The 25,777-nt window shown below is 31.2% G+C and overlaps 2 protein-coding genes across 3 annotated transcripts; one reads left to right on the forward strand and one right to left on the reverse strand.

The window, feature by feature from the left end:
• Positions 1-5,193: 5,193 nt before the first annotated feature.
• On the reverse strand, positions 5,194-8,717 carry LOC122299540 (sodium transporter HKT1). Of its 2 annotated transcripts, none has more exons than XM_043109904.1 (3): positions 7,435-8,716; positions 5,951-6,190; positions 5,194-5,520 (listed from the first exon to the last, which is right to left on the reverse strand). In XM_043109904.1, the coding sequence occupies exons 1-3, from the start codon at positions 8,622-8,624 to the stop codon at positions 5,322-5,324; spliced, it is 1,629 nt and encodes a 542-aa protein (XP_042965838.1). In that variant the 5' UTR covers positions 8,625-8,716; the 3' UTR covers positions 5,194-5,321. The 2 variants fall into 2 exon arrangements, with proteins under 2 accessions (XP_042965838.1, XP_042965839.1); XM_043109905.1 differs by having other exon boundaries at positions 5,434-5,575; positions 7,435-8,717.
• A 12,929-nt stretch (positions 8,718-21,646) lies between these two features.
• LOC122299704 (auxin-responsive protein SAUR71-like) lies at positions 21,647-22,626 on the forward strand. Its single transcript, XM_043110119.1, has one exon. The coding sequence runs from the start codon at positions 21,778-21,780 to the stop codon at positions 22,249-22,251; it is 474 nt and encodes a 157-aa protein (XP_042966053.1). The 5' UTR covers positions 21,647-21,777; the 3' UTR covers positions 22,252-22,626.
• Positions 22,627-25,777: the final 3,151 nt, after the last annotated feature.

Here is a 25,777-nt window from a genome sequence, read left to right on the forward strand (position 1 = left end):
GAAGCCCTCACATACTGCACAATGTTGCGGACTCTGGTAATGGAATCGTCAATCTCTTTTAACCCCTCGCTAACAATAAGGTTGAGGATATGAGCACAACATTGAACGTGAATAAAATCGTGGTTTGCAGACGACATCAGCTTTCTTACTTGTATTCCTCTTGAGTCATTCAATTGCAGTGTCATTGGCACTGGCATTGTCAACTACAATACATGGAACCTTTTGAATTCCCCAATCCTTTAAACAATTATCCATCAGTGCCCCAATTGATGCTCCCTTATGATCAATAATTTCTTTGAACCCAATAATCCATTTTCTCAAATTCCACTCACTATCGATGTAGTGTGCTGTGATACACATATAGGAAATGTTCTATATGGAAGTCCATGTGTCAGTCGTAAATGACACTCTCTGGCTAGTGGTAGTGAACATTTTCTTCATCTCCGCCTTCTCTTTTGCATGCTTCTTCATACAATCTCGCATTACCATATACCGTGATAGCAATGGAAATCGTGGCTCAATAGTCTTGACAAACTTTCGGAAGCCTCTTTTATCAACTGTGGTAAAAGGCATCTCATCTTCAATTATCATCTCTGCAAGCATATCCCTCACCAATTTCTCACTGTATTGAGGGATGACCATTTTCTTAATTATTATACCATCAGTGGCCGTAGAAGCTTCGTAACTGAGCTTAGTCTGATCAGTGGTTATCTCTCCCTTCGATATTTTATATCGCTAGCAACCACCAAGATGAGCTATTAAGATAGAGGTGTCTTGCTTCTTTGAATGACATCCACAGAGTTGCCCACAGTGGTGGCATCTCGCCTGTGGGTTCTCACGATTACCAGAAATCTTGGTGCAATGCTCCCATGTCCAAGACCTTTTTCTAGTAGTTCGTGGCTGAGATGGAGCTACAGATAGAGTCGGTAGATCCCCAATACCCATTTCCTCATCCTCATTTTCTATGTCCACTAGCATTGGAAATCGGCTACTTGCACAAGATGTAGCTGCTTTAGGAGTGGGTCTAGATCTCGGTGTCAGTAACGGGATTGGGGTACTTGGATTCCCTTCTGACCTTCCACTAGGTGAATCCTCCATATCTATCAAAAATAAAATAAAATAAACAGTTAATATAAATAAAAAAATGGAAACCTTGAAGGCACAAACTTTTCATGCAAATGGCAGAACTATGATGTCAAACTTTTCATTATCTAAGAACCATTTTTTTAGGTAAATTAATGCCTTTCCAAATAATTGGTCTTGGTACTTTAATACTTTCATAATTTATGTTTGTTTGGATTAGAAGAGTTTTGTCTTTGGGGCTGTTTACTAATGCATGAACATTAAGATTTGTTTTTTATTTATTTTTAATGAACTTGTAATATATCTTATATATTAATGCTAAGTCGTGAGTCTCGTGACTTCCTTTTAATATATGTCATATCGTGATATTTTGATATTTAGTGTCAAAGCTTTCAAGATATGGGAATCTTTTATAGACTTGGAGTGAAATGTGGAAAACAATCAATTAGTGGATTGGTCCACATCCAGAAGAAAAAGTATAGATAAATATTTTGGAAATGAGAGAAAATTATCAATGAATCTTCATACAAGAAAGATAAAGGCAAACTAAAATGACAGAAGCCATGTCTCTACAAGGGTCATGGGGACCTATGGGTATGCAGCACCCGAGTATATGATCACAGGTACCTTAAAGTTTCAGTTCAAATGGAAAATACACCTAGAATATGTCAACGAGAAGGGGAAAAAAATATGGCGACCAGAAGTTATGGGTATCATCCGCTCCTTTAGAGAGAACAATCATGGTGCAGCATAATTTAGATTCTAATGGAACAAATGTTGCCACTGCCAATTGATAAATCAACTGGAATATATCTTCATAAGGATAGATGAGACGCAAAGCCACTTTCTTTCTCTACCCACCCATTCAACTTTATAGAATCTGAGGTCAATTGGTTATTCATCATTGAGTATTTGATTTTGCCTACAAATCTGAGGTGAGACCTAAAACTTTTTGAAAATGATTTGAACAAAAATGGAAATATTATTAGGCTTACCTAAATTGTAGATCACTAGATCTTAACAAAAATTTTGATAAAAATATCTTTGGAAGACAGGTCCCAACCCAACTAAAAGGTACAGAAATTTTGATAAAATATTTTGACTAACTTCCAGGAGCTAAGACCCTCTTTACTAAAAGGAAAAGACAGGTCCCAACCCAACTATCTGGAAATTTTTGTAATTAGCCATTTATCTGCAGCTGTATTAATTTGTTTCTTTATAGACATGCTTCTAATGAGAAAACTTGGAAAAAGAGTAAAATATATTACTTTTTCTTCAAGCTTCTGTCTTTTCAAGGAAGTTTGACAATATTAATCGAGTAGTAGCCTTGACATTAGAGGAAGTTGTACTGAAAACTACATACTCTCCAAAGGTTATTCTGTTTTGCAATCTCAAGTCCAATTTGGGTACCATTAGATCCCAAGTTTCTCATTCTAGTTCAAATTTAAAGCTTTTTAACTAAATTCCTCCATTAATCTCTCTACATGGGGTTGCAAACTTATCTGTTTATCTAGTACCTGCAATAGGTCTTTGGCTAATCAAAACCTTCAAAAGCTATGCTTATTGGGTTGGTGGAGATAATTTTATTCCCACATTCAAAAGCTATCCTTTATGTATATAACATTTATCTTCTTTTAATCAAAGATAAATATGCATGATCATTTTGTTGATATCACGGAGAGATCCAAAGAGAAATTATGAACGAGAATAAGTACCAAATAAATTCTAGAAAAATTTAAATTCACATACTATGAGAATAAATAAGATAAATAAAATACTAATTACTAACCCTAAGTGAATGTAATTTTGGTCGGAGTATTGAGGAGAGAGGCGTGGCGCCTTCGGTAGCGGCACAATGATTCTGTGAAGATGGCGCCGTGGGCACTGGGCAGCGGCACAGTTTCAACACTTTTGAAGGCAGCACGAAGAACAAATGAAGGGAACCAGAAGACGAAATAAAAAAGAATGGAGAAGAAGAAAGGGGAGGGCCGGCGGCTGAGTCGCTGAGCAAGGAATCAGGAACTGGAAGACGGAAGACAAAATGAAGAAGAAAGGGGCATTGCCGCAAGGGTTTTAATTCACTAAGCAAATGACGCCGTTCTAATTTCAAGGAACGTCCGACGTCATCGTTTAAGTTGCCCCGGGGGGGAGGGGGACAAAGATTCAAAACGACGTCGTTTTGAATCTTTGTTTTTATAAAATAAAAGGTCAAAGTTCAAAGCCCCCGTGGGCTCTGACTCCAACTCTGACCTCCGACCTCATTTTCGGAGTGCTTCCGATTCTGCCTCCATGTTCAGAATATTCCGACTCCGCCGGAGTCGGATTCAGAACGGAATTCGATCGGAGTCGGAATTTTCAAAAATTTGAACACCCCTACTCTTCCTCCATAACATACGCTCTAGATATGTGAATAAGGATAAATATGTGAAATCACTATTTATTCTAAAAGTTTAAATTGATAGAAAGATATAGATTTTATTATTTATTTTATATCTTAATACTCCCCTCATATGTGGGTCAGTCTCCTTCTCAATGGATGGCCCAATACGTGAAATATTTAATTAAATCAGGTAGCTAGAGAGTGGAGTTAGAGTTCGAAATCAGAACCTCTGTTCTAATACTATATGAAATCACCATTTGTCTCAAAAGTTTAAGCTAATAGGAAGTGGTAGATTTTATTATATATTTTATATATTAACAAAATATTCATCGAATAAATGATCATCTAATAGTGATAAATGTGTCACATCTTATATAGTAAAATAAAAGCGAGACAGTAGTGTGGTGTATAGAATTTTTCAATATTATTAGATTGGGATTATTCATGATTTGAGATTCTAATAAGGATGAGTAGTTCGTCACTTTATTATTGTACCATTTAATTTGCATTTGTGCTTTCGACCCCACATTATTCGGTATTCATGATGCATATGGGATCCCAATAATTCCCACTTTATAAGAATAATTTCATGTGACATGATCCATGAGTGAATTTGTTCATCTCCATTTCATGACTAATTGTAAATAATATTATCTCACATGTTAATTAACTCTTTCCGAAATTTAAACTCTTCCCAACATTCACGAATAGACACATGATGAAGTGGTCTTATAATTTTTTTTTTAGAGTGAATTGCCATCCGAGAAATTCACCAAAACAAATCTAAATGCTATAAGTACTGTTTTGATCTAGAAAAATGTTAAATACAATTATAGAATATCCAAGTTTCATGCATTCATATTAAAATAAGTAAATAAATATAAGATTTATATAAAAAAGTTATTTTTTTAATAGTATACTCTATTTTTTTTCAAATTAATAGAATGTGCGTTGCATATTTTATAATTGTATCTAACATTACTCATTAATTCATGTGTTGCATCCACCACTTCTTTCTTTGAGTAGAACCCAAAGTAGGATATGTGACTGAAACTTGCCTACATTGATCGAACTTATATTATGTGTTTATCTTTTTTCTATTCTAAATGTAAATATTTTGGAAAATCTAAATCCAATATCCAACGCAAGTTGAATAATGAACTAATTCTTAACAAATTGGGTATTGGATTCCAAGTAAAAGAAAAGGAAATATTTAAATTTTATTCAAAGCTTCTTTCATAATGTCGAGATACAGGTCCACAGGATATAGCTTTAACTCCATTCCAGCTTTAACAGGAAATGATAATACATAGGAGGCAGCTTAATTTTTTTTTTTTTTTCTTTTTTAATGTCGTGGAATCTGATCTCTTTGTCTCCATCCTTGTATAGTAAACTCTATCTTATCTTGTGTATTGCACTCTAAAAAAAATTTCTATACAATATTAGTTAAATTACTAACTTTTCATTAGAGGTGTGAGTCATGATCTTAAAAGATTATTTCCACCCATAAAATATTAAACTTTAAATATTGAAGAGAATGATGTCCCAAAACGAAGCCTTTGCCACTATGACCAACCCCTTAGAGTTATACGAGGCAGCATATAGCCCAAACACATCATCAAAATGAGAACATGTCGTTTGATGATCAGCTTTTTGCTCCATCCAGCTACTTTAATTAATAACTGATTTGGGTTGGCATAAAAACAAACAGAGAAATAAGACTTAAAGCATACTTTGAAACCTTGACTGCTTTATAATACTGTCAAAGTCAACTAATTAATCACTTGCTGCAAGAAGAAATACACACATATATATTTATATATATATATTTACATAGACAAAAGGTAAGACCTAATTATTAGGAAAGTTTCCAGGCTTTACCACCTTTCATGGTGAATTTTTTAAGCTTTCCAAATAACATAACAATGATGAGAATGATTTTTCCCTCGGTACTCCATCTTCCGACAAACCCGTACCATGTGTCTGTGCAGGAGCTATCTGGTTTCACTTGTCGTTTGCAGCTATAGCCAGTTGAGTACCCAACGTTACCGTATGCACTATACATACCATCATCACCCAATCTTAATTAGTAATTATTATTCCAACATCCAACTGCACGGATCATATATACAATATTAATGTAATAAAATATGGACTTTGTGAGTCCTCACGTTGCCTTATCTAGATGGAGTTATTCTATTCTCATGAATTAATAAGTCGATTTATAGAAAATACTATTCATATGATTTGATTTGTGACATTTAAATTTTTTAATTTATCTTTTAAATTAAATTATGATGTATTAGTATTTTACTATGTGTGCTCTGCCCAGATAATAAATTTTTTTATCTAAATCATGTGAGACATCATGTAATGAGCGTTTAAAGCAGTGTTATTATTCATTTTGAATTTTATCATTCTCAATCACACTTGTGGACGTGACACATTTAAAAAATTAAATGAAGAGATCAGGTCATGAAAACTAACCTTGTCACTTCTAGGATGATGTTAAGGACACTGAAGTTAAGAGGATCTTCCTTCATTTTTTGTCTCTCAGTTATACATATGAGAATGATGAATACGACTAAATAGGAGAGTTGTGAGAGCATCAGACAATCCATGAAACTAGTCTGCAGCTTCCTTCGATTTGGGCTTCCTTTCCCATTTTCTGAAGCCACCTGATCATGATACTTTGTTGGAAGGAACGTAGTATGTGGTGGGAGATACCTAAAAGAACAAAAATAAATAAATAAACAAAATGTCCGCTATGTATTAAAGTCTTGTTTGGATCATAAGATATTTAACTAATTTTTTGTTTTTAATAAATATTATTGATAATGGTAATATATATTTGGAGTTATTTAATTATGTCGAGTAATCTTTTGTGTAAATGTTGTTTCACATACATGTTTGCATTATTTTGCATAGGCCAAGACAGATACTAGGGGTGATTACGTACAAAGAGATCAGATCATGGAGCAAATAATTATTCCTTTAAAATTATTGGAGGGCCCAGTTCTTGCATGATTAACAATTGTGGGGTCCAAGGCACCAATGCAAACTTACTTTCATGCGTATTAAACTTAAAGAATGAAAGTGGTACAGCTATATATATATACACAAAGTTCCACAAGACTAATGTCTCCTGACTCTATTTTTAGATACTTCCATTATGTTACTTTCGAAACAAGAAGACGAAACAAACTCCTATATTTTCAACTGAAAAGATTGTCATCTACCAGCTCCGAAAGATATTTTATCTCAATTAATAGTAAACTACTTTCAGGTGTTTTTATTATGTTGCTTTCGAAACAAGAAGACGAAACAAACTCCCATATTTTCAACTGAAAAGATTGTCATCTACCAAATCCGAAAGACATTGTCTCAATGAATAGTAAAAAAAAGTTAATTTTAATGTTCATTATTTACTGTTTGACTATTTATATATATATATAAAATATTTCATAAAAATAAATTCATAAATTATCGTATTTTTATATGATACATTAGATCTATTTTCTAATAAAAATAATTTTATAATCTAATATATTACGTCAAACTATGTCAATTTATCAATATATTATTGTAAAATCTCTTTGTAATTAAAACATTTTTCTTTAAGTTGAATCGGCTTCAACAAATTACGGTTTGATTTTAATTCATAATTTTGCATAAAATTTACTAGTGTCGTCTAATGAAAAATAATCTTAATAAACCTTAGAATACTTTTTAATATATATATATATATATATATATATATTAACAAATATTTTAAGCTGTTTGACTTGAAGACAAAATTAGAAGACTTACATCAGTTGAAATTTCAATTTATTTTGCTTTTTAAAATTTTTTTGGAGGCAAATAAGAATCAATGCTCAAAGATCCTGGATATTGACCTAGCATATGAAATGAAATAAAGAGAATTTAGGGTATTGGCTTCCAGAAAGAATAATGTAATGAAGAAGGCTCACATCATGACGATGAACAGCAGCAGAATTGCTGGAGAGATGCTGGATAGATCGAATACACTTTCACCCGCATGCCGCGCGTTCACAGCTTGATTCAATGAGCCCACGAGTTTCTGATAGGAGTTCAGGCCATCCAGGGCTTCCGAGTTCCACTCCATACAGCAAAATAGTACGATCGCTATTGATATGAACCCAAAAACAGTCACAAACAGAAGAGCTGCGTGAGGAAGAGAGACCAGATGACTGTATCCCATGTCTCTGTAATTCCTCAGTATGAAACTGAATTCTGGTCTTTTACTGGTTTTCTTCAAAACCCAGGTTACAAGTAGCAGGCATGGCGGATACAAAGTGTTTCCCATAAGAATTTGTGAAATGAGAAGCAGCTGGAGACCTGAATTCTTCTTGAAAACCATCAGGTTCTCGTTTGTTGGGATGAAACCGCAGTTTGTGAAAGAAGAAACCACCGAGAACACAGAAAACGTCTTAAAATCTAGGCCCTTGCTTTTTAGAACCGTTCTTGCAGTTGAATCGAGGCTTATGTACAAGAAAACTGAACCAGAACCAACTAGAATAACTACCAACAAATAACCTAACACCACATAACCCAAAGCCATAACAGAGTTATACTCGAGACTAAGACTGTCCAAGCATATGATTCCTGCTTGTTCAACATCGTTTTGATTACGTTTCTCGGATTCTGGTCCGGGAAGAGCAATCAAACCGAGTTTGTTTTGTTTGTTTAAACTATTATGGATTTGAGACATAAGGTTGACGTTAATAGCTGTACTACTGGCTCTGTTCTGATCAACGGTACTTCGATGGTTTTTGGGAAACTTAGACCTCGCATATTGAAGTCCAAGCATGGAAATGAAAACCTCCCCACCAACAAACATTAAGATTGTCATAGTGATGAGTTGGGTGTTGGAGAAAACCTCCATTTCCACGGTTGACATGCTGGAAGTTGTTGTGGCAGAGACGGACGTGAAGAACACATCAACAAACTTGGGTCTAAACGAGGTTGTTCTTGGCTTTGAGACAGTTAAAGCCAAACAACCGAGCAGAGAGACAATTAAGAAGTAAATAAGCTGGAGCCATAGAGGGTGGACAGGGAGATCGAGAAAACAAGTGACTCTGTTGCATGAATCCCTACAAAACTGCCCTAATTTCCTGCAACAACAAGCAAGCTTCTCCATCTCTTTTAGGTGAAGAATAGTCTGTCCATGTTTTGATCAGTAGTGTGGGTTTATAATGCAGCAACTGATGGCAAGGTTCCTTTGGTTTGTTAATGTCGTGGAATTTCCCTGTTCATAGCACTATCTATCTATGCATGAGAAGAATAAAATAATTGCAATTCTCGTCCCAAAATAGTCACGTTCGTCATCAAGTTTTATTCCCAATTTGTTTCACGTGGTGAGATGTATTGGGTTTGGTGGGCTTTCGCGTTAGGGTCCAAAACTCCGAAGTAATCTTAAAATAAAAATATAATTACAATTACGTATTAATATATGTATTAATTTAATATAATTAATTAAAAAAATAAATTTTATTAAAAATAATATTAATTTAAATTTTAAATATAAAAAAATTAGTATTGATACATAAATTAATACGTGCAATTACTTGTACATAACAAAACTCATCTTAAAAAATATACACCATATTTAAAACTCCAAATTAGAATTCTCCAACCATATGAATGCAGTACTAAGGGTGTAAAAAAAATCTAACAAACCGAAAAATCGTACTAGACTAAACCGGATCGGACCGGTTGTGCTGCTTTTGAACTGGTTCGGTCCGGAACCGGTTTTTATAAATGAAAAACCAACCGGAACCGGTCCGGTTTCGGTTCCAGTTAGTTTTGAACCAGACCGATACTGTTTATATATTAATATTATATATAATATGTTTTATATTATATATAATTTTTAATCACATAAAAAATAATCACATATATACTAATACTAATATTCTAATATAGACTATAGTTATATTTATACTAATATAGTTATATTAAATCATCAAAACTAATACTAATATATAGCTATACTAATAGTCTAATATTAATATTATTATATTGTCTAATATATTATATAGCTATAACTAATACTAATATATATACTAATTAATACTAATCGTCTAATATAGGATTATAGCACTTTTTTTTTTACACTAAATTTCTTATTTTAATTTTTGTTTTATAGCAGTTTTTTATATAGCAAAATTTTGTATATATAACAAATTTTTGTTTTTAAAGCAGAATTTTTATATTAGAATTTTTTTACATAGTAGATTTTTTTTTTATAAAATAGATTTTTTATAGTAGAATTTTTTTACATAGCAGATTTTTTTTGTAAAGCATATTTTTGTAAATGGTAATAGATTTTTAATAAAACAGAATTTTTTAAATCAATTTTTTTTTTAAAAAAGAATTTTTATGACAAATTTGTATTTTATTACAACTGAAAAAGCGGACCGAAAACCGGAGTACGGTTTAAGAGGAAAATCAGTGCATAATCGATTTTAAAAAATGCAAAATTAGTGCCTACTGATTCGGTCCTAAATTTTGTATAAAATTAAACCGAACCGGACCAATTACACCTTCATACAGTACTATCTATATTAACAAGGCATTGGAGAAATAAGTTAGGGAGAAGCATGGCGTTAAAATCAACTATGGGACCATGTTATATATTAATTAATTCGCGCCAATCATCATGAGTATTTTTTAGTATTTATATAAAGGAATGTTTTAGTTACAAAAAAAATTTATAAAAGTAAATTCACAAGCTAATATGATTTGATATGGTATATCAGTATTGTGAAACCAACAATGACAAACAACTAAAAGCAGCAATTACACGACACAAAATTTACGCAGTTCGGAAACTGCCTACATCCACAAAATTGCAGAGGTTTTTATTCTAGAGAAAATTACAATCACATATAGTGAGTTACAAGAGTACCACTCTGCTCACACAACCTCAACTCTCACTCTCACAATATGCTCTCATGCCTTGCCTCTTTTGTTCATTCTGAATTGCTGAACATACCTACAAAAGAACAAACATTACATATTTATAGTGAAAACAGAATTGGAAACCCTAAATGGCAAAATTGGATTCTTCGCTCGAGTGGCGTATTGAGCCTGCCTCGAGCAAACACTCGAACACTAGGATTAGTACTTCACTCGAGCCCACTGTCATGTAAGCATTGAGCGAATAACCTGTCTAACCTTCACTTGAGCGCACATCTAGCGAATTCACATGTTGAACTTTACTCAAGCAACAGTTGAGCAAAGTTTCTATCTAAACCTTTTCTGCTCACAAACTAGGCTCCATATGCAATCTAATAATAAGATTGTGAAGTTTTTTCTAAAAAATATGTGTAACGGATTGTATGAAAAATATTAATTTTTGAATTTATTTTTATTAAATCTCTTTATAGTTATAGCATTTTAGATAGAGAGAGAGAGAGAGAGAGAGAGAGAGAGAGAGAGAGAGAGAGAGAGAAGGGTAATCACACGACCAACATGACTAATTAATCTTGTCCACTTCAGAGCTAGCCAAAGTCCTAGCTAGTCATATACTGAAATTGAATGTTACTGACATTTGCCACTTGCTAGGTAAATTCACAACCTGTTGCTGTACGTGCGCCATTTGCTTCCCCCACTAGAGAAGAGGACCCAGCTGGCAGGCCACTACGTCTACCGACCATTAATTTTTTAAGTTTTGGTTAGTGGAAGACTTGAAACGCTATCACTTAGGATTTAGACAGAAGCTAGACTATTGTTTGAGATGAGAGACACGATCACTAATGTGGATTAATCCATTTTGTATATCGAAATTGTATATAGAAATTTTACATTACACACTTCTACTTAATTAATATGTGATTTATGATTTTTTTTTATATATATTTGGGGAGGGCGAGTTTCAGGATAATGCCAATCAGGCCACCGCCTTTGGCGTGATTTGTTATTTTTACCATTCTATCTATTACTTAAATATATGTGTATTTAAATATAAAAACAAAAATAACATATCACATATTAATTAAGTAAAAGTGTGATATGTATAAACCTTTAGAATAATGCCAGTCACATTGTTGGGAGATCTGCTGAAATTTTATTTATTTATTTATTTATTTTATTTCATGATTAAAGAAATATTTTTTAATAATATTATAAATTTTAAAAAAAATATTTAAAAATGTTAAAATATATATATATATATATATAAACTTCAATTTGTACTAGCGAAGCCCCAGTGAGAACTTCTAGCGGTGGGAGTAGCGCCACCCTAATCCTTTATCGTAGCATCTCTCTTTTGTAGCCAACTCGTGTCTTCTTCCTTGCTAGAAAATGCAGACTTTAATTGGATAGTTTGCTTGATCGAGAGAGGAATACTTCCCACAAATTTACCATTTTAAAACCTTTTTTTTTTCTTTAAACTCTATAGGAATTGTTTCTACCTGTTTAATCTAATCCAAGCTTGTTTGACCTAAATTATTTTTAATCCTGGTCAAACATTGCTCTAATTAATTTGGTATGCAGTCATAAATTAATTTTTTAAATTTAGAAGCAATTTTGCAAAGGTAAAATTTTTTATAATTTCATTTTCAAACATCACTAAAAAAACTAATCTATTTCAAATTTTAAACTTTTATCTAATCATTATCTAATTATTACTCCAACACAAAATTCAATACAACTTTTACAAACTTTAAAATAAAAATTATATTAAAAATCTTTTTTAATTTTATCTATGAGTTGTGCGAGACTGCCGGCTAGCAATGACCATTGGGCATTCTGCTTTGAACAATTTTATATTTTTATTTTTATATTTTTTAATATATTTAAATATTTTTTAAAAAATAAAAAATATACCAATACACTAAAAATAACTTCCTTAATTATTAAATAAAAAATAATTTTTTTTTAATGAGCGGTCATTTAGGGCCGTAACATTGGGCTGCATAATAGATTTATTCTTTATCTATTCATAACTTTTACAGACTCTAATATAAAACTTATTTTGAGAAATATTTTTATTCTAATTTTTTCTTTTTTTCTTTTTTTTAAATCTAGTGTCAAACAAATTTTCACAATTTTAAATATTTCTGAACATTCCTGATATTCAAACATGCTCTAAATTAGATCCTTAAGTGGATATGTAGAAATTGTGTAAATGTTAATACTTCCTCAAGGTCAAAGCTGCACATTATTCTTGTTTTGAAAAATGAAAGTGCTCTTTTAAATATTGCTTTGAAAAATAAAAGTGCTCTTTTAAATATTACTTTGAAAAATAAAAGTGTTTTTTTTATTTAACTTTTTCTCTCTCTTTTTCAAAATCTAATGTCAAACAGTTTTTCACAATTCTTAAATATATATGTAGAAATTGTGTCATTGTTAATACTTCCTCAAGGTCCAAGCCTTATATTATTATTGTTTTGAAAAAATGAAAGTACTTTTTTAAATACTGTTTTGAAAAATGAAAAAGCGCTCTTGTTATTCAACTTTTTTTCATTCATTTTTTCGAGATCTAATCTCAAACAAATTCTCATAATTCTTAACTATTTCCAATCATTATTGATATTCAAACATGCTCTAAAGATCCTTAATTTAAGTGGGTATATAAATTAAAATTGTGTCAATGTTAATATTTCCTCAAAGTCAAACTACGCATTAATATCGTTGCTTTAAAAAATGAAAGTGCTCTTTTAAATATGTCTAAGCAATGTCATTTCACCACTTAAATCCCATTCACAAAACTCTTATCCCGGCCACTTTTAAATGCTCGCCATTTGTGGCCATAAATCTGCCAAGTGCGCGCATGGGGATTAATATTTATGAAAAATCATCCAATTTTACAAAAAAAAAGGTCAGTCGCCATTCCATTATACCCCAAATAATGCGACATTTTGAAAGGCCTATGATAGACTTTTCTTGTGGATCCATTCCATGAGAGACATGCGAGAGAAAATGAAAGGTCAGTGAGTGACCATTCCATTATATCTGTTTTTACCCCTTTTTAATCTTTTTTTTTTATTCCTATATCAATCTAGCTGCTCTCTAGTACGTATCTAGGGCACTCAAAAGGAGAAATTGTTTAATCAATGGCTTTAAAAAGTAATAGAAGATGAAGTTGAGAGTGTGTGACACTATCTTGGAGTTTGTTAGGTAAACCCTATTACATATATAAAAAATAGTATTGTTTATCTGTATATATGGGGATTATGTAGAAAGAGGCAATCTATATGAATTTATTATTCGTTTTAAATTTTATCATCTTTAGTTATACATGCACGTTGATATGATATTATATTTTAAGTGATCACTCGACATGGCTACCATCTCAGATGTACTATCACTTAAAATGTACTACATAATTAAGTAAATATGACTGGATCGAAACACATCAACTACCTTCTTGATTATCACTAAATGAACTCCTAATAAAGAGAAAACAAAAGAACACAACTCGATACACATGCCTCCATATAAGGATGGGATACGTACGGCCTCCATCAGCCACCCTTCTCCAAGAGAGGGATTATAATATAGAGAGAGAGAGAGAGAGAGAGAGAGAGAGAGAGTTGATTGCCTCTGAGAAAAAAAGGAGAAAGCAAGAAAACTTTTCTTGGTTGCTCCATTTAAGATTTTATTAAGGGTGTCCAGTGTCCACTACTAAGATGATTGATGAAGGAGAAAGCATATTGTCAAATTCCCAACTTACCTCAGCTCTATTAAAATATCTTAGTATATCTATAAGTAATAGTGAAATGGTTTGACTTAATATGTTTAATTGAATTTTAGAAAATGAGGGAAAAAAGTTGAATAAAAAGTTTTAAAAAATTAAATATTGTTTTTGTTTTGAATATTGAGAACGTAATATTATTTTTGTATTTTATTTAATGGTTTAGAAAAGTTGTAATGATTGGATAAAAAGTTAAAAATTTAAAATTAAAAGTATTTAATATTTGAGTGATATTTGGAAGTGAAATATATGAAAAATAATACCGGAGAATAGTTGTGTTATCAAAAGGACTCTAAACCTCCCAAAGAAATCAGACGAGCTCAAGAGCTAGATAATCTAGATGATATTCTAATCAAAACTAAGAACTCAAACAGTAGAATTGCAGAGATCTCGTACTCCAAGTTGGACAACCTCTTTAATTCTGATTCAACCGCTCTTCCATCCTACATGCATTACAAGCTCCTATTGATGTAAGAGAATCCGAATCAAATGATGCTGAGTTGTTAGATGGTATGTTGATGACGCTGAGATATCTTAAGTTGGTGAATTAGCTCAAAAATGGCAAGTAATCGTGATTTTTTTCTAATTAGGGTAGCTTTTGGTACGTTTCTGTATTTTAGCCATAACTTTAGTTACGGGTATTAAAATCGCACATATGACCTCAATTCAAAAAGCTCTTTTTGGTACACATGTCGTGGTCATGATCCATTTTCGCTCAGTATGCATATTTTTCGATACCAAAATCGACTGTTTTCCCTTTCGGATCCCCATTTTTAATTATTTTTTTCTTTCATAGTAATATTTCATTTATCGTTTAGAAAGTGATTATGAACCCGATTTGGCCCAGATTTTTGACAAATTACTTCTTTTAATACATATTTAATTTTGACATGATTATTGAAATTTTGCTATTTTTGATAAAATTCTACTAAGGACAATTTTCAGCTATACAGCCCAACTTATGGGCTGATTTTCAACGTTCTTAAATTTGATATTTTGAATTGAACATAAGGAATGTTTTTCTATGTTTTTGAGTGATAATTTTGTGTTATTCTCTGAGAATGATCTATTGAAACTAACTTACAGAATAATAGTTATTTTATCCAGTGTAACTTATTTAGAGAACATTTTCCTAATTCTCTTCCCTTCATATCAATTATGAAGATATTGAAAATCAGGACTGTTTTTTTGTGTTTTTGAGTGATTCTTTTTTGTTCTTCTCTGAGAATGATTTATTGAAACTAACTTACTGAATAATAGTTATTCTATCCAGTGTGATTTATTTAGAGAACATTTCCCTAATTCCCTTCCCTTCATATCAATTATGAAGATATTGAACATCAGGAATGTTTTTCTATGTTTTTGAGTGATTCTTTTGTTCTTCTCTAAAAATGATTTATTGCAACTAGCTTACAGAATAATAGTTATTCTATCCAATGTGAGTTATTTAGAGAACATTTACCTAATTCCCTTCCCTTCATATCAATTATGAAGATATTGAACATCATGAAAGTTTTTTTTTTGGTTTTTAGTAATTCTTTTGTGTTCTTATATGAGAATGATCTATTGAAACTAGCTTACAGAATAATAATTATTCTATCCAATGTGATTTATTTAGAAAACATTTCCCTAATTCCTTTCCCTTCATATCAATTATGAAGATATTGAACATCAAGAATGTTTTTCTATGTTTTTGAGTAATTCTTTTGTGTTCTTCTCTGATAGTGATCTATTGAAACTATTATTCTATCACTTATTTAGAGAACATTTCCTTAATTCCCTTCCCTTCATATCAATTATGAAGATCTACCTGCAGCAACTTGTTCTTTCTAAATCCTAAAGCACCAAAACCCCACTTGCTCTAACTTTTCAGATCTTTTTAAAAAGCTTTCAACTTCCTGACCCATTCTTATACTTAAAACCACATATTTTCAGATCCTTCCATACCTATTACTATTTTCACTCATTGATACGATGACGTTTGAATGAGGTGGATGGGTGAGTAGTGCTTTTCACTAGCTAGTCGGATGGGTGGTTTTCCATTGTAGTTAATGGGCCGCATGGAGTTGGGCTATGAAAATATATTTAGAAAGACGGGGGCCATTTTCACAAGCCTATCATATATGCGATAATGGGATACATGTCTAAAATCAAACTTTGGCACCATGTTTAGTGCGAAGGTCAAGCCTTGAAAGAGGCCTACCCTACCGAGTAATGATACACACATAATAAATTTTTATAATATATTTTACAACAATATTATAAAATGAAGATATTTTTATAGTTAATTTTATAATGTGCTTTACAAAAATACCTCTCATTTAAAATATAGTTGTGTAAAGTATTGCAAAAATTGTTATGTGTAAATCATTTTCCCTACCGAAAATTGTTTCGAATCTTATTTGCATGGATGTGGACATATGCCTACAACAATAGGGTTGTTCATCCGGGTTCCGACCCGGAAATCCGGATATATCCAACCCGGAACCAGGATTTAAAATCCGGGCCGGAACCCGGATCGGATTAACCCGGGTAAGATCCGGGCCGGAACCCGGATGAATCCGGGTTTTGTAAAACCCGGATTCCGGGTTCCGGATTGAGACCGCTTTTTTTTTTTCCCTCTGTAAAACACGGAGCCGTTACTTTTGTTTGTGTTGCTCATCATCTTCTCGAAGTTGACGTTACCGTCTCCGTCGGAGTCGACGGATCTTATCATCCGTCCTCGGAGCCGGAGCGGCAGAAGGCCACGAACTCGGGGAGGGAGATGAAGCCATTGTTATCAGAGTCCAGCTCTGCCATGATACGACGGAGTTCTCCCTCATCTACGAATGTGGTACCGAGGGAGCTGAGGACGGCACCGAGCTCCGACTCGGAGATCTTGCCATCGCCATTGGTGTCGAAGCGGTTGAATACCTTCTCGACCTTATCCATGTTCTGGAGGTACACCGATGGGATTCGAGGTTGGGTTAGTCGACATGGTTGCTGAAGGTTCGATTCCGTCAGATTTTCTCGAATGAGAAGGTTCTGAAGAAGGATCGGTGGATTCTTTGTATATAATATGGAGAGAGAGATTTGAGGGGACGCGAAGAGAAGATGAAAGGTCGCAAACGTGTAATAGGATACGGGAGGAAACGTGACGCCACGAGTCACACTCACGCGTTTTTCCGCCTTCTTAACACGGAAGGTAGCAGAAACCCAAAAAAACCCGGTACCGGATTTAAAACCCGGGTACCGGGTTATAAATCCGGTACCCGGACCGGATTCACCCGGGTTTTAAAAACCGGGTACCGGACCGGGTGTTTTCCGGGCCGGTGCCCGTAACCGGAACCCGGATAACCGGGTTCCGGACCGGGTCGGAAAAAAATCTGGCCCGCTTGCCCAGCCCTATACAACAATACATGCTTCTCATTTTTGCTAGGAAATGATAAACATACAACTAGTTTACAACTCTATTTAAAATAAAAAGTAATTATATGAAATTGAAAATATTTTTTAATGAAGTGGCACAATTATATTAGTTGATTTGAAGTGAGTCGAAAATAGTTGTAAAAGAGTCATAATTTAATTTGTAATATTTAAATTTTAAAATTTATCTTCTAAATCAAATTATGCTGCATGGATGATGTGTGGTATAAAGACTTTTAAATAAAATTAATTTTACAAGCTCGTGTAGGGATACATCATATCACAATGGTTACGTAAAAATATTTAATTTATAAGAGATTTGATTTTTAAACTTCCCTTACTAATGACATTATGTCAAGTCAATAATAGAGAGAGTGTATCATCTCCTACCAACTTGTAAATAAAATTTTTAACCATGTAAAATGCAAATGAACAGGAGAAATAAATAACCCAAACACCCCTCATAAATTAGTTATTATTGTTAGTTGGGAAAAGAGGCTCTCTCTCTCTCTGAGTGCCAACAAAAGGAACAAACCTTAAAAATATTCCCCTGTCAAGTGTGGTAGTTGCAACAATCCCACCTGTAAACAGAGGCAAAATAAACACAGGATGTGAAACGAGGTTATACACATTGAATTCAGCCTGCTGAATGAAAAGCAACTCAAATAATGCCATAATAAATATAAAGTTTGTTTTTTAAGCCACTGAGATGAATTACTTATACCCCAAGCATGAATCATTAAGGTTGATTGGATTCAACTCATTTCATATCAATCAATAATATACGGTATTATTTTTTTAATTTTTTTATAAAAAAAATTAAATTCATCTTAATATATTTCATATATTTCAATCTAAAAAATTAAACTCACCTCAATAAGATTTATAGAATATTATTATTTATAACTTAACTCGACATCCTAAAAATAATAAGCCAGAACAAGAACAAAGGGAGAAGGTGGGAGACTGAACCCAAATGAAATGCCGAAATAATTTCATCAAAATAGGAAAAAAAAATTCCGCTAAAGTTGGAACCTTGATCCTTTGAAATAGAATCCCATTGAAAAGTTTCAAAACAAGATACGGACTGTATGGTCTAAGTATTCATATGAGAAAACAAACAAGGTCGTGTAGCATCAAAATCATTTGAACTCATCAATTGAGACATTATTATTAAAGGAAATAATTGCGAAATATAATAAAAATAATAATTTTAAGGTATGATCTAAGTATTTATCTCTTAGTTCTGTCAAAATTTAAAATGACCTTAATGCAATACCATTAGAGATGTAGTGTTGCAGACTTAAGTTGGGTTTGAGTATTAAGATATGTTGTGAATAGTAATAAAAAAGTAAGTGAACAATAAAAAAGTAAGTTGACCCGCAAGCAGATGTCTAGACTCACCTTCTTATAAAAAGAGTAGCGTTACATACAGTCACTTTTACGTATTTTATTGATGTGATTGATTGTATCAATTTTTTTCAATACTCAACTAATCACATCAGTAGAATACGTAAAAGTACTGCACATAAAATTTTTGTTATAAAAATCTAGATATTCAATTGTGGTAGAATATTTTATAAAAAAAATATTTTAAAGAAATGTGATATATATTTTTTAAAAATATGAAATATAATTATGAATACTCTATATCCATACTATATAATATAATTATTACCTACTTGCGCATAAGAATTTGTACGAAATTCACCCATTCCTATGAATCCCATTTTTCAAATTTTGAACTGAACCGGAAAATAAAAACGGCCGACTGCCATTCCAAAAAAAAAAAAAAAATGGCCGGATGCATAGCCGTAATTATACTCAAAACTCTACGAAACGTTTGGATAAAATAAATAAATAAATAAATAAAAATTATCGAATCTCAACTTATAGAATTATTATTATTTTTTTAAAATTTTTACACAAAATATAATAAATAATTTAATTTTTTTAAGAATAATGACACATGCCGCCATAGAATATGCAAATGCCACGTAATCGTTTTGAAAAAAAGTTTGGTCTACTATAAAAAAATTAGTTTTTTTCTTATAAGTCATATTTACTCACTTTTTTCAAAAGAATTGTATATAACTTGCGTACTTAACGATTGCAAATATCATTTTTCCTTTTTCAAATTCTAAAATAATAATAATATTAAAAAATAATATTTTGACAATATTTTAAATAATTTTCATCTTTAATCTCAACTTCTTATCCAAACGTCCCCTAAATTCCATGTTCATCCTGAATCAGAAAATTTGTATTCCAAAGCTAACTATTTAAAATAAATAATGTTTTACATCACACCACCATCCTATTTCCATTTCACTATATATAATGTAACGCATTTATCACTATTTAATGATAAAGAAGCATGCGATAAATGATCATTTAATAGTAGTAAATGTGCAACATCTTACTTAGTGTAATGCAAGTAAGATGATAATAAAATATATAGAATTTTTCATTTAAAATATTTTTCTAATTTTATAAATCAAAACGACGTAGTTTAAATATTTTGTATATAATGTTGATGAGATGGATTTGAAGAAATTTTCGTACCTGATCCGATCCGAGAATACCATATTTCGGGTCGAAAGAACAGTCCGATTCACCGTGTCAATTTTTCGTGCATGGCACACCGGACTGTTATTATATCACGTCAATGCTTGAAAATTTGTCGGTCACTATTGACTTCTAATTGGTGTATAAAATAATGAAGAATGATATTGTCACTTTTTGAACAATTATATATTAAAAAAAACACATAATTTGTGGGGATAAAGAATGGTTTTTCAACGGAAAAATTAACCTCTGAGTTTTCTTGTCAACAATTTGGTTAAAAATAAGATATGGCTTAGCAAAATATAAAGATTAATATTAAATATAATTATAAGATAAGTATGTTTCATGCATCCTCTTTGAAAAATAGATGTTTATTCATGCATTCTCTTTGAAAATGGCATTTGCTATCAAAAAAAGGGTTCGGCTACTATGCCGTCCCATTCATACCGTACCGCCTAGTGTTTTTATTTTTATTTTTTATTTTACATTTTTTTAATCACTTTCTTAATCATTAAATAAAAAATAAAATGCACCAATATATTTAAAATCATTTTTTTTAATCACTAAATAAATAAATAAATAATTTTGCCCGGCGGTCAACCCCAGGCGGCAAAGAAGCTTTATCCTTAAAAAAATTATTTTTTCATGTCGGTCCAAGATTTATCTACTTTTCTCAAAGAGTTCTTGTACTTAACAGACATATATCACACATCTGTTAAGGAGAAAAAATGAAATAAAAAATAAAAAATAAAAATAGATGTGTGATATAGAGTTGTCCAATAAAATTTTTCTTTTAAAAAAAAAATTGTACAAAGCTTGCACACATTAAAACTGCCAATATCATTTACCCGATACGAAAACAAAATTACAAAACCAACAAGAAAATAGGGAGAGATAAGATCTTTTTTTATTCCTTCTCACAAAGTCATTCACCCTATGTTTTTTATTTAATCTTTTACATTTTTGTATTTTATATTCTTTGTCTTTCTTATTTTATTTTTATGATTATCTATATTCTAGAATTTTTAAGATCTATTGAGAAATCACTTAGAAGTTAAAAAATTTGGTTTACTTTATTATTATTCTTTATGTTTTTTTGGAAACATGAAGCATTTTTACTCAAAATACAAAATGAAAATTTCAACCAAGGTACCATTTTTTTTAACACAAAAATCTAAGAACAAAGCCAAATGTTTTAAGAAAAATTCTAATGAAGAATATCACACAACACAATTATTTTTTTTATTTTTTTTCTCTTATCAAATATTTAGTTATGGATAATAAGTAAAATAATACAATTAATTTAAGAAAAATAAAATAAGTAATTAATAAATAATAAGTAAATAAAAATAAATATAAAATCTGATATATATAAAAATTTAAAATTTAAAATTAATAATAAGATAAGATAAGATAAGATAAGATGAAATGAGAAGAAATAAAAGTACGGATCTACGTAAATATTTAAAAATGAAAAACCTCCGTAATCAAATTAAAAGCTCTGGTCTTTTTCAGATTCGATAACTCCGAGTCCCACTGCCATACGTGCCCTCGTCCCCGTCGGTTTTTAAACGTCTCCCAACTTCTGAACTCTCTTCTCTCTCTCTCTGCGACTCTCATGGCGACCTCCACGAAACGGGCCGAGACGATCCGCCTAATCTTGCGGCTCAAACAAGTCATGCTCCGGTGGAAGTACACGAGTCTCCGGCGCCAAACAGTCTCGCCTACCTCCTCCCGCTCGGGTAGGCGCATCCCGCCCGGTTTTCTAGGGGTTTATGTAGGCCAGGAACGCAAGCGTTTCGTGATTCCCACCAGGTTCCTGAACCTACCCGTGTTCGTTGCTCTGCTCGATAAAGCCGAGGAAGAGTTCGGGTTCCAGAGAACAGGCGGTTTGGTTCTTCCCTGTGAAGTAGGGTTCTTCGAAGAAATGCTGAAGCTTTTGGAGAGAGATGAAGGCAGATTCGGGAGACTTGGTTTGGAGGAGTTGTTGATGATGGTTTCTGAAGTGAGTTCTGGATCTTGCAGGGAAGCAACGTCACGTGTTTATGGCCATTTGGTCATTCCTCTGCTGCAGAAAGCTAGGATCGTCTGAGTTCTTGCTTTGATCATTAGCTCAATCTTGAAAGCAATGGAATTTTATGTGCAATTACTTCTATATTTGGTTATGGGGGTTTTTCGGTTCCAATCATCCTTGAAGCCGTCATTTTTTTAGTTTTTAATGGTAATTTGATGGGATTCAATGAGATGATTGTTTGAACTTTTCTTTTTTTATTTTTTATTTTTTATTTTTATAATTTTTTTATGGATTTTTTGGATCATCAAATCAATATTATGCTGATTGTTATATTGATGAAGTTTTTGAGTGTAATGATAGTTTGGTGGCTGCAATATTGGTGTTTGCTGAATCTCTGATCTTTTCTTTGCAAAACAAACAAAAAGAAATTAAGGAGGATATTTCTTTCTTTCCTTTTTATTTGCTAAAAAATAAATATGAAAAATAATAAAAATAAAAATAAAAAGGTTGCAGCTTGCCCTATCTGCCTCCATGTTTTTCCATTTTCTAGCTGTTGTTGTGTTCTATGAGTTTCTTCTTGGTAGTTGCTCATGAGTGATCTTAATTCAATTTCATTTCTATTAATTTGATAAATAAATTCTGAAAAAAGATATTTTTTATAAGTAATTAAAATATTATATATAAAGAGTAATTTTTTTTTTTAATACAAGATGGTGGGTTTTAAATCCAAATTTTTCATTTAAAGAATCGGGTAATATGACATCATGTATGACTCAAATTCAATCAAGCTGGCATCTTTTTTTAAAAAAAAAAAGATTAAAATTCTGGATATTTTTCAATTACACCCATTGTATATCCTAAAAGTCCTGATAGTATAAGGTAATCAAAATCTATAATAGGATTATTTTTAAAAAAATAATAATTATAATAATCTACATGATTAATATATATTTGAAAATAAAGGAAATCATAAAACTTGGTAGATGCTACTAATTATTGAAGGGTGGTGCACATATTTGGGAATAAAACTTGTAAATATAATTTTTCAAATCCAAATAGTTGAAAGTTACCATCTGGAATCTAACCCAGATCATATCCTCATTGAAAAGTTCTCCACTGTCAATTTCTACCTTTTATTTTATTTTATTTTATTTAGGGTTTCCGATTTTGATGTTGGCATTTTAGATTTGCACTTGGGCTATATTTTTGTAGGGGGATTGAAGCTACCGCTCCCAATTTTTTTTTTCCTTAGTAATTAAGAAAATATTGTTTAATATTATTATTAATTTTTTATTTTTTAAAATATTTAAAAATATTAAAAATGATGTGAAAAAAAATAAAAATAAAAATTAGCCTAATGGGAGCCCCCAACAATGGCTCTAGAAGGACCCTTTTTGTCGATGCCGATAAAGATAAAAGAAGTTAGAAAAATTATATTCTCAAAGTACCATGTAAAACATATCTAGTAAAGTGCTTACTTGAATTTCAATTGTAGATGATATAATTTACATACAAATACACTTTCACTAGAACCCAATTAAAAGTATGAATTCCCAAAAATAGTTGTTTACACGTTTCATTATTTAATTAAATATTCTATGTATTGTGTTTATCATTGAATGAGAGTGTTAAGATAATAAATATTCTACAAAATCTATCTCTTTCTATCCGTTTAAACTTTTAGAACAATTGATAATTTCGCACTACTTCCATTCATTGTTTTCTTTATTGAATTATTATATGTTTTTCAAAAGGGACTTTTTCCAATTTTCTTTTTTCATTTACATTTTGTGGGTTTGTTCTTCTCCTTCTTCTCTTTTTCAAATGGTTTTGTATTTTTGTTTTTAATGCATATGGGTACTTTTTATTAAATAAATTGATCATCATCCATCTAATGACATTTTTTTTTGTATTAAATATAATATAGCATGGGTAGCATATATAAATATATATGGTGATCACTTCCACGCATGCATGCTTGATTCATGAGGTTTGAAATTAGGTTTAATTAATTCACAACATCTGTTGCTGAATCATGCAGCTCAAACAGTTCATCGCCGTGTGTGTGTGTGTCTATATATATAGGAATTAATACGTAAGAGTTTTATTATTTGTATTAGCAAATTCCCAATTTAGAAACGTTCTAATCTCACCGACTACGCATATATATATGGTTCCTAACAACAATTAATGCAGATAGCCCTGATTTTAATTAACACAAAAAATAAATAATAATAATTGTTACGTTTAATAATATTAGGCATTTCTAAATCATATAAAATAGCCATACTCTTTATAGAATACCTTTTCTGTAAAATCCATAAAATATGGGGGAAATTTATAAATTTCTTGGGGCTATATATTCTGGTGAAGCTAATAATATAATCAGTTTAATGGTAGCTCGAGCCCTTGAGGTATAATTTAATAAAAATATGATAAAGAAAAAAAAGGATAGATATAGAGATAATTAAGTTTGAAGCCTTTAATTGAAAACAATAATTCATAGTCTTAAGCCCCTGGAAATTACACAATGATACAATATATACACATCCATGCAAACTATTTCGTGATCGTATTTTTAATTATTTATTATGCTCATTTCACTACAAGAAAAATAAATTTTTGCGACCAATTTATAATAATGAAAAGAATATTTACAATTAAAATTAATTATAAATATTCTTTTCATTATTATAAATTGGTCGTAAAAATTCATTTTTCTTATAGTAAATTTGTACGTGGAATAAATTTATTTTTACTAATAGTTGGGTCTCTATTGAGTCTCAATAATTTTTTTAATTAATAATTAAAGAAGTATTGTTTAATGATATTGTGATTTAAAAAAAAATTATCTAAGTATTTAAAAAAAAAAAAAAAACTTTTTTTCAACTGGTCGTGACATCTCGTGCGCTGGGTGTAGCACGGCTCTTGTACGTACCTTTTTATAAGTGATTTGTTCATTATTTTTTTAGTATGAATCCCATGATCCTTTTGTTTATTATTTGATATGCTTCACAAAAGTCAAATTGTATAGTAATTCACTTCTTGCTTTAATTTTTGGGTGATGCTACATTGACAACAGGGGGTGATCGATGGTGACCGATGTATTTATTTGGCTTTTTTTTTTTTTAATATTTCAATAAAAAAATATTATACTCATCATGTTCCTATCCTATATTATTATTTTTGTTTTTTTATATCAAATATTTGGTATATGAATGATGAGTAGAAAAATTATTTTAATATAATAAAAAAAATTAAATATAGTATGCAATATATAAATGATGAGTATAAATATTCTTATAATAAATAAATAAAAGCAAGATATTTTCCTTTTCTGTGTGACATAAAATTTCCATATGAGTGTGTGTAAACGTATCCACACAAAATGAATTGGATGAAGACATCATCCTACACCATATACTTTATATATTAAAATATTATTTTTTATTTTTTTTATTTTTTATTTCATTTTATTCTTATTAAACTAATTAAAGTATTCTATTTATTATCCACACATTATATATTTATTATAAAAAAGTGAAAAAAAATTAAAATAAATATAATGTGTGAAATATGAGGATAACAAGAAGAATTTTTCATA

The sequence above is a fragment of the Carya illinoinensis genome, chromosome 16 (genome assembly GCF_018687715.1).
Source record: "Carya illinoinensis cultivar Pawnee chromosome 16, C.illinoinensisPawnee_v1, whole genome shotgun sequence".
NCBI classification, from domain to species: Eukaryota; Viridiplantae; Streptophyta; class Magnoliopsida; order Fagales; family Juglandaceae; genus Carya; species Carya illinoinensis.

Excerpts from the sequence above, each read along its gene's own strand:
- LOC122299540 (XM_043109904.1), bottom strand. The coding sequence starts at position 8,624 with ATGGAGAAGCTTGCTTGTTGTTGCAGGAAATTAGGGCAGTTTTGTAGG. Across the intron at positions 6,191-7,434 it reads CTGCTGTTCATCGTCATGAT|GTATCTCCCACCACATACTA; the intron begins GTGAGCCTTCTT and ends TTGTTCTTTTAG. Across the intron at positions 5,521-5,950 it reads ATCATCCTAGAAGTGACAAG|TGCATACGGTAACGTTGGGT; the intron begins GTTAGTTTTCAT and ends TGGTATGTATAG.
- LOC122299704 (XM_043110119.1), top strand. The coding sequence starts at position 21,778 with ATGGCGACCTCCACGAAACGGGCCGAGACGATCCGCCTAATCTTGCGG.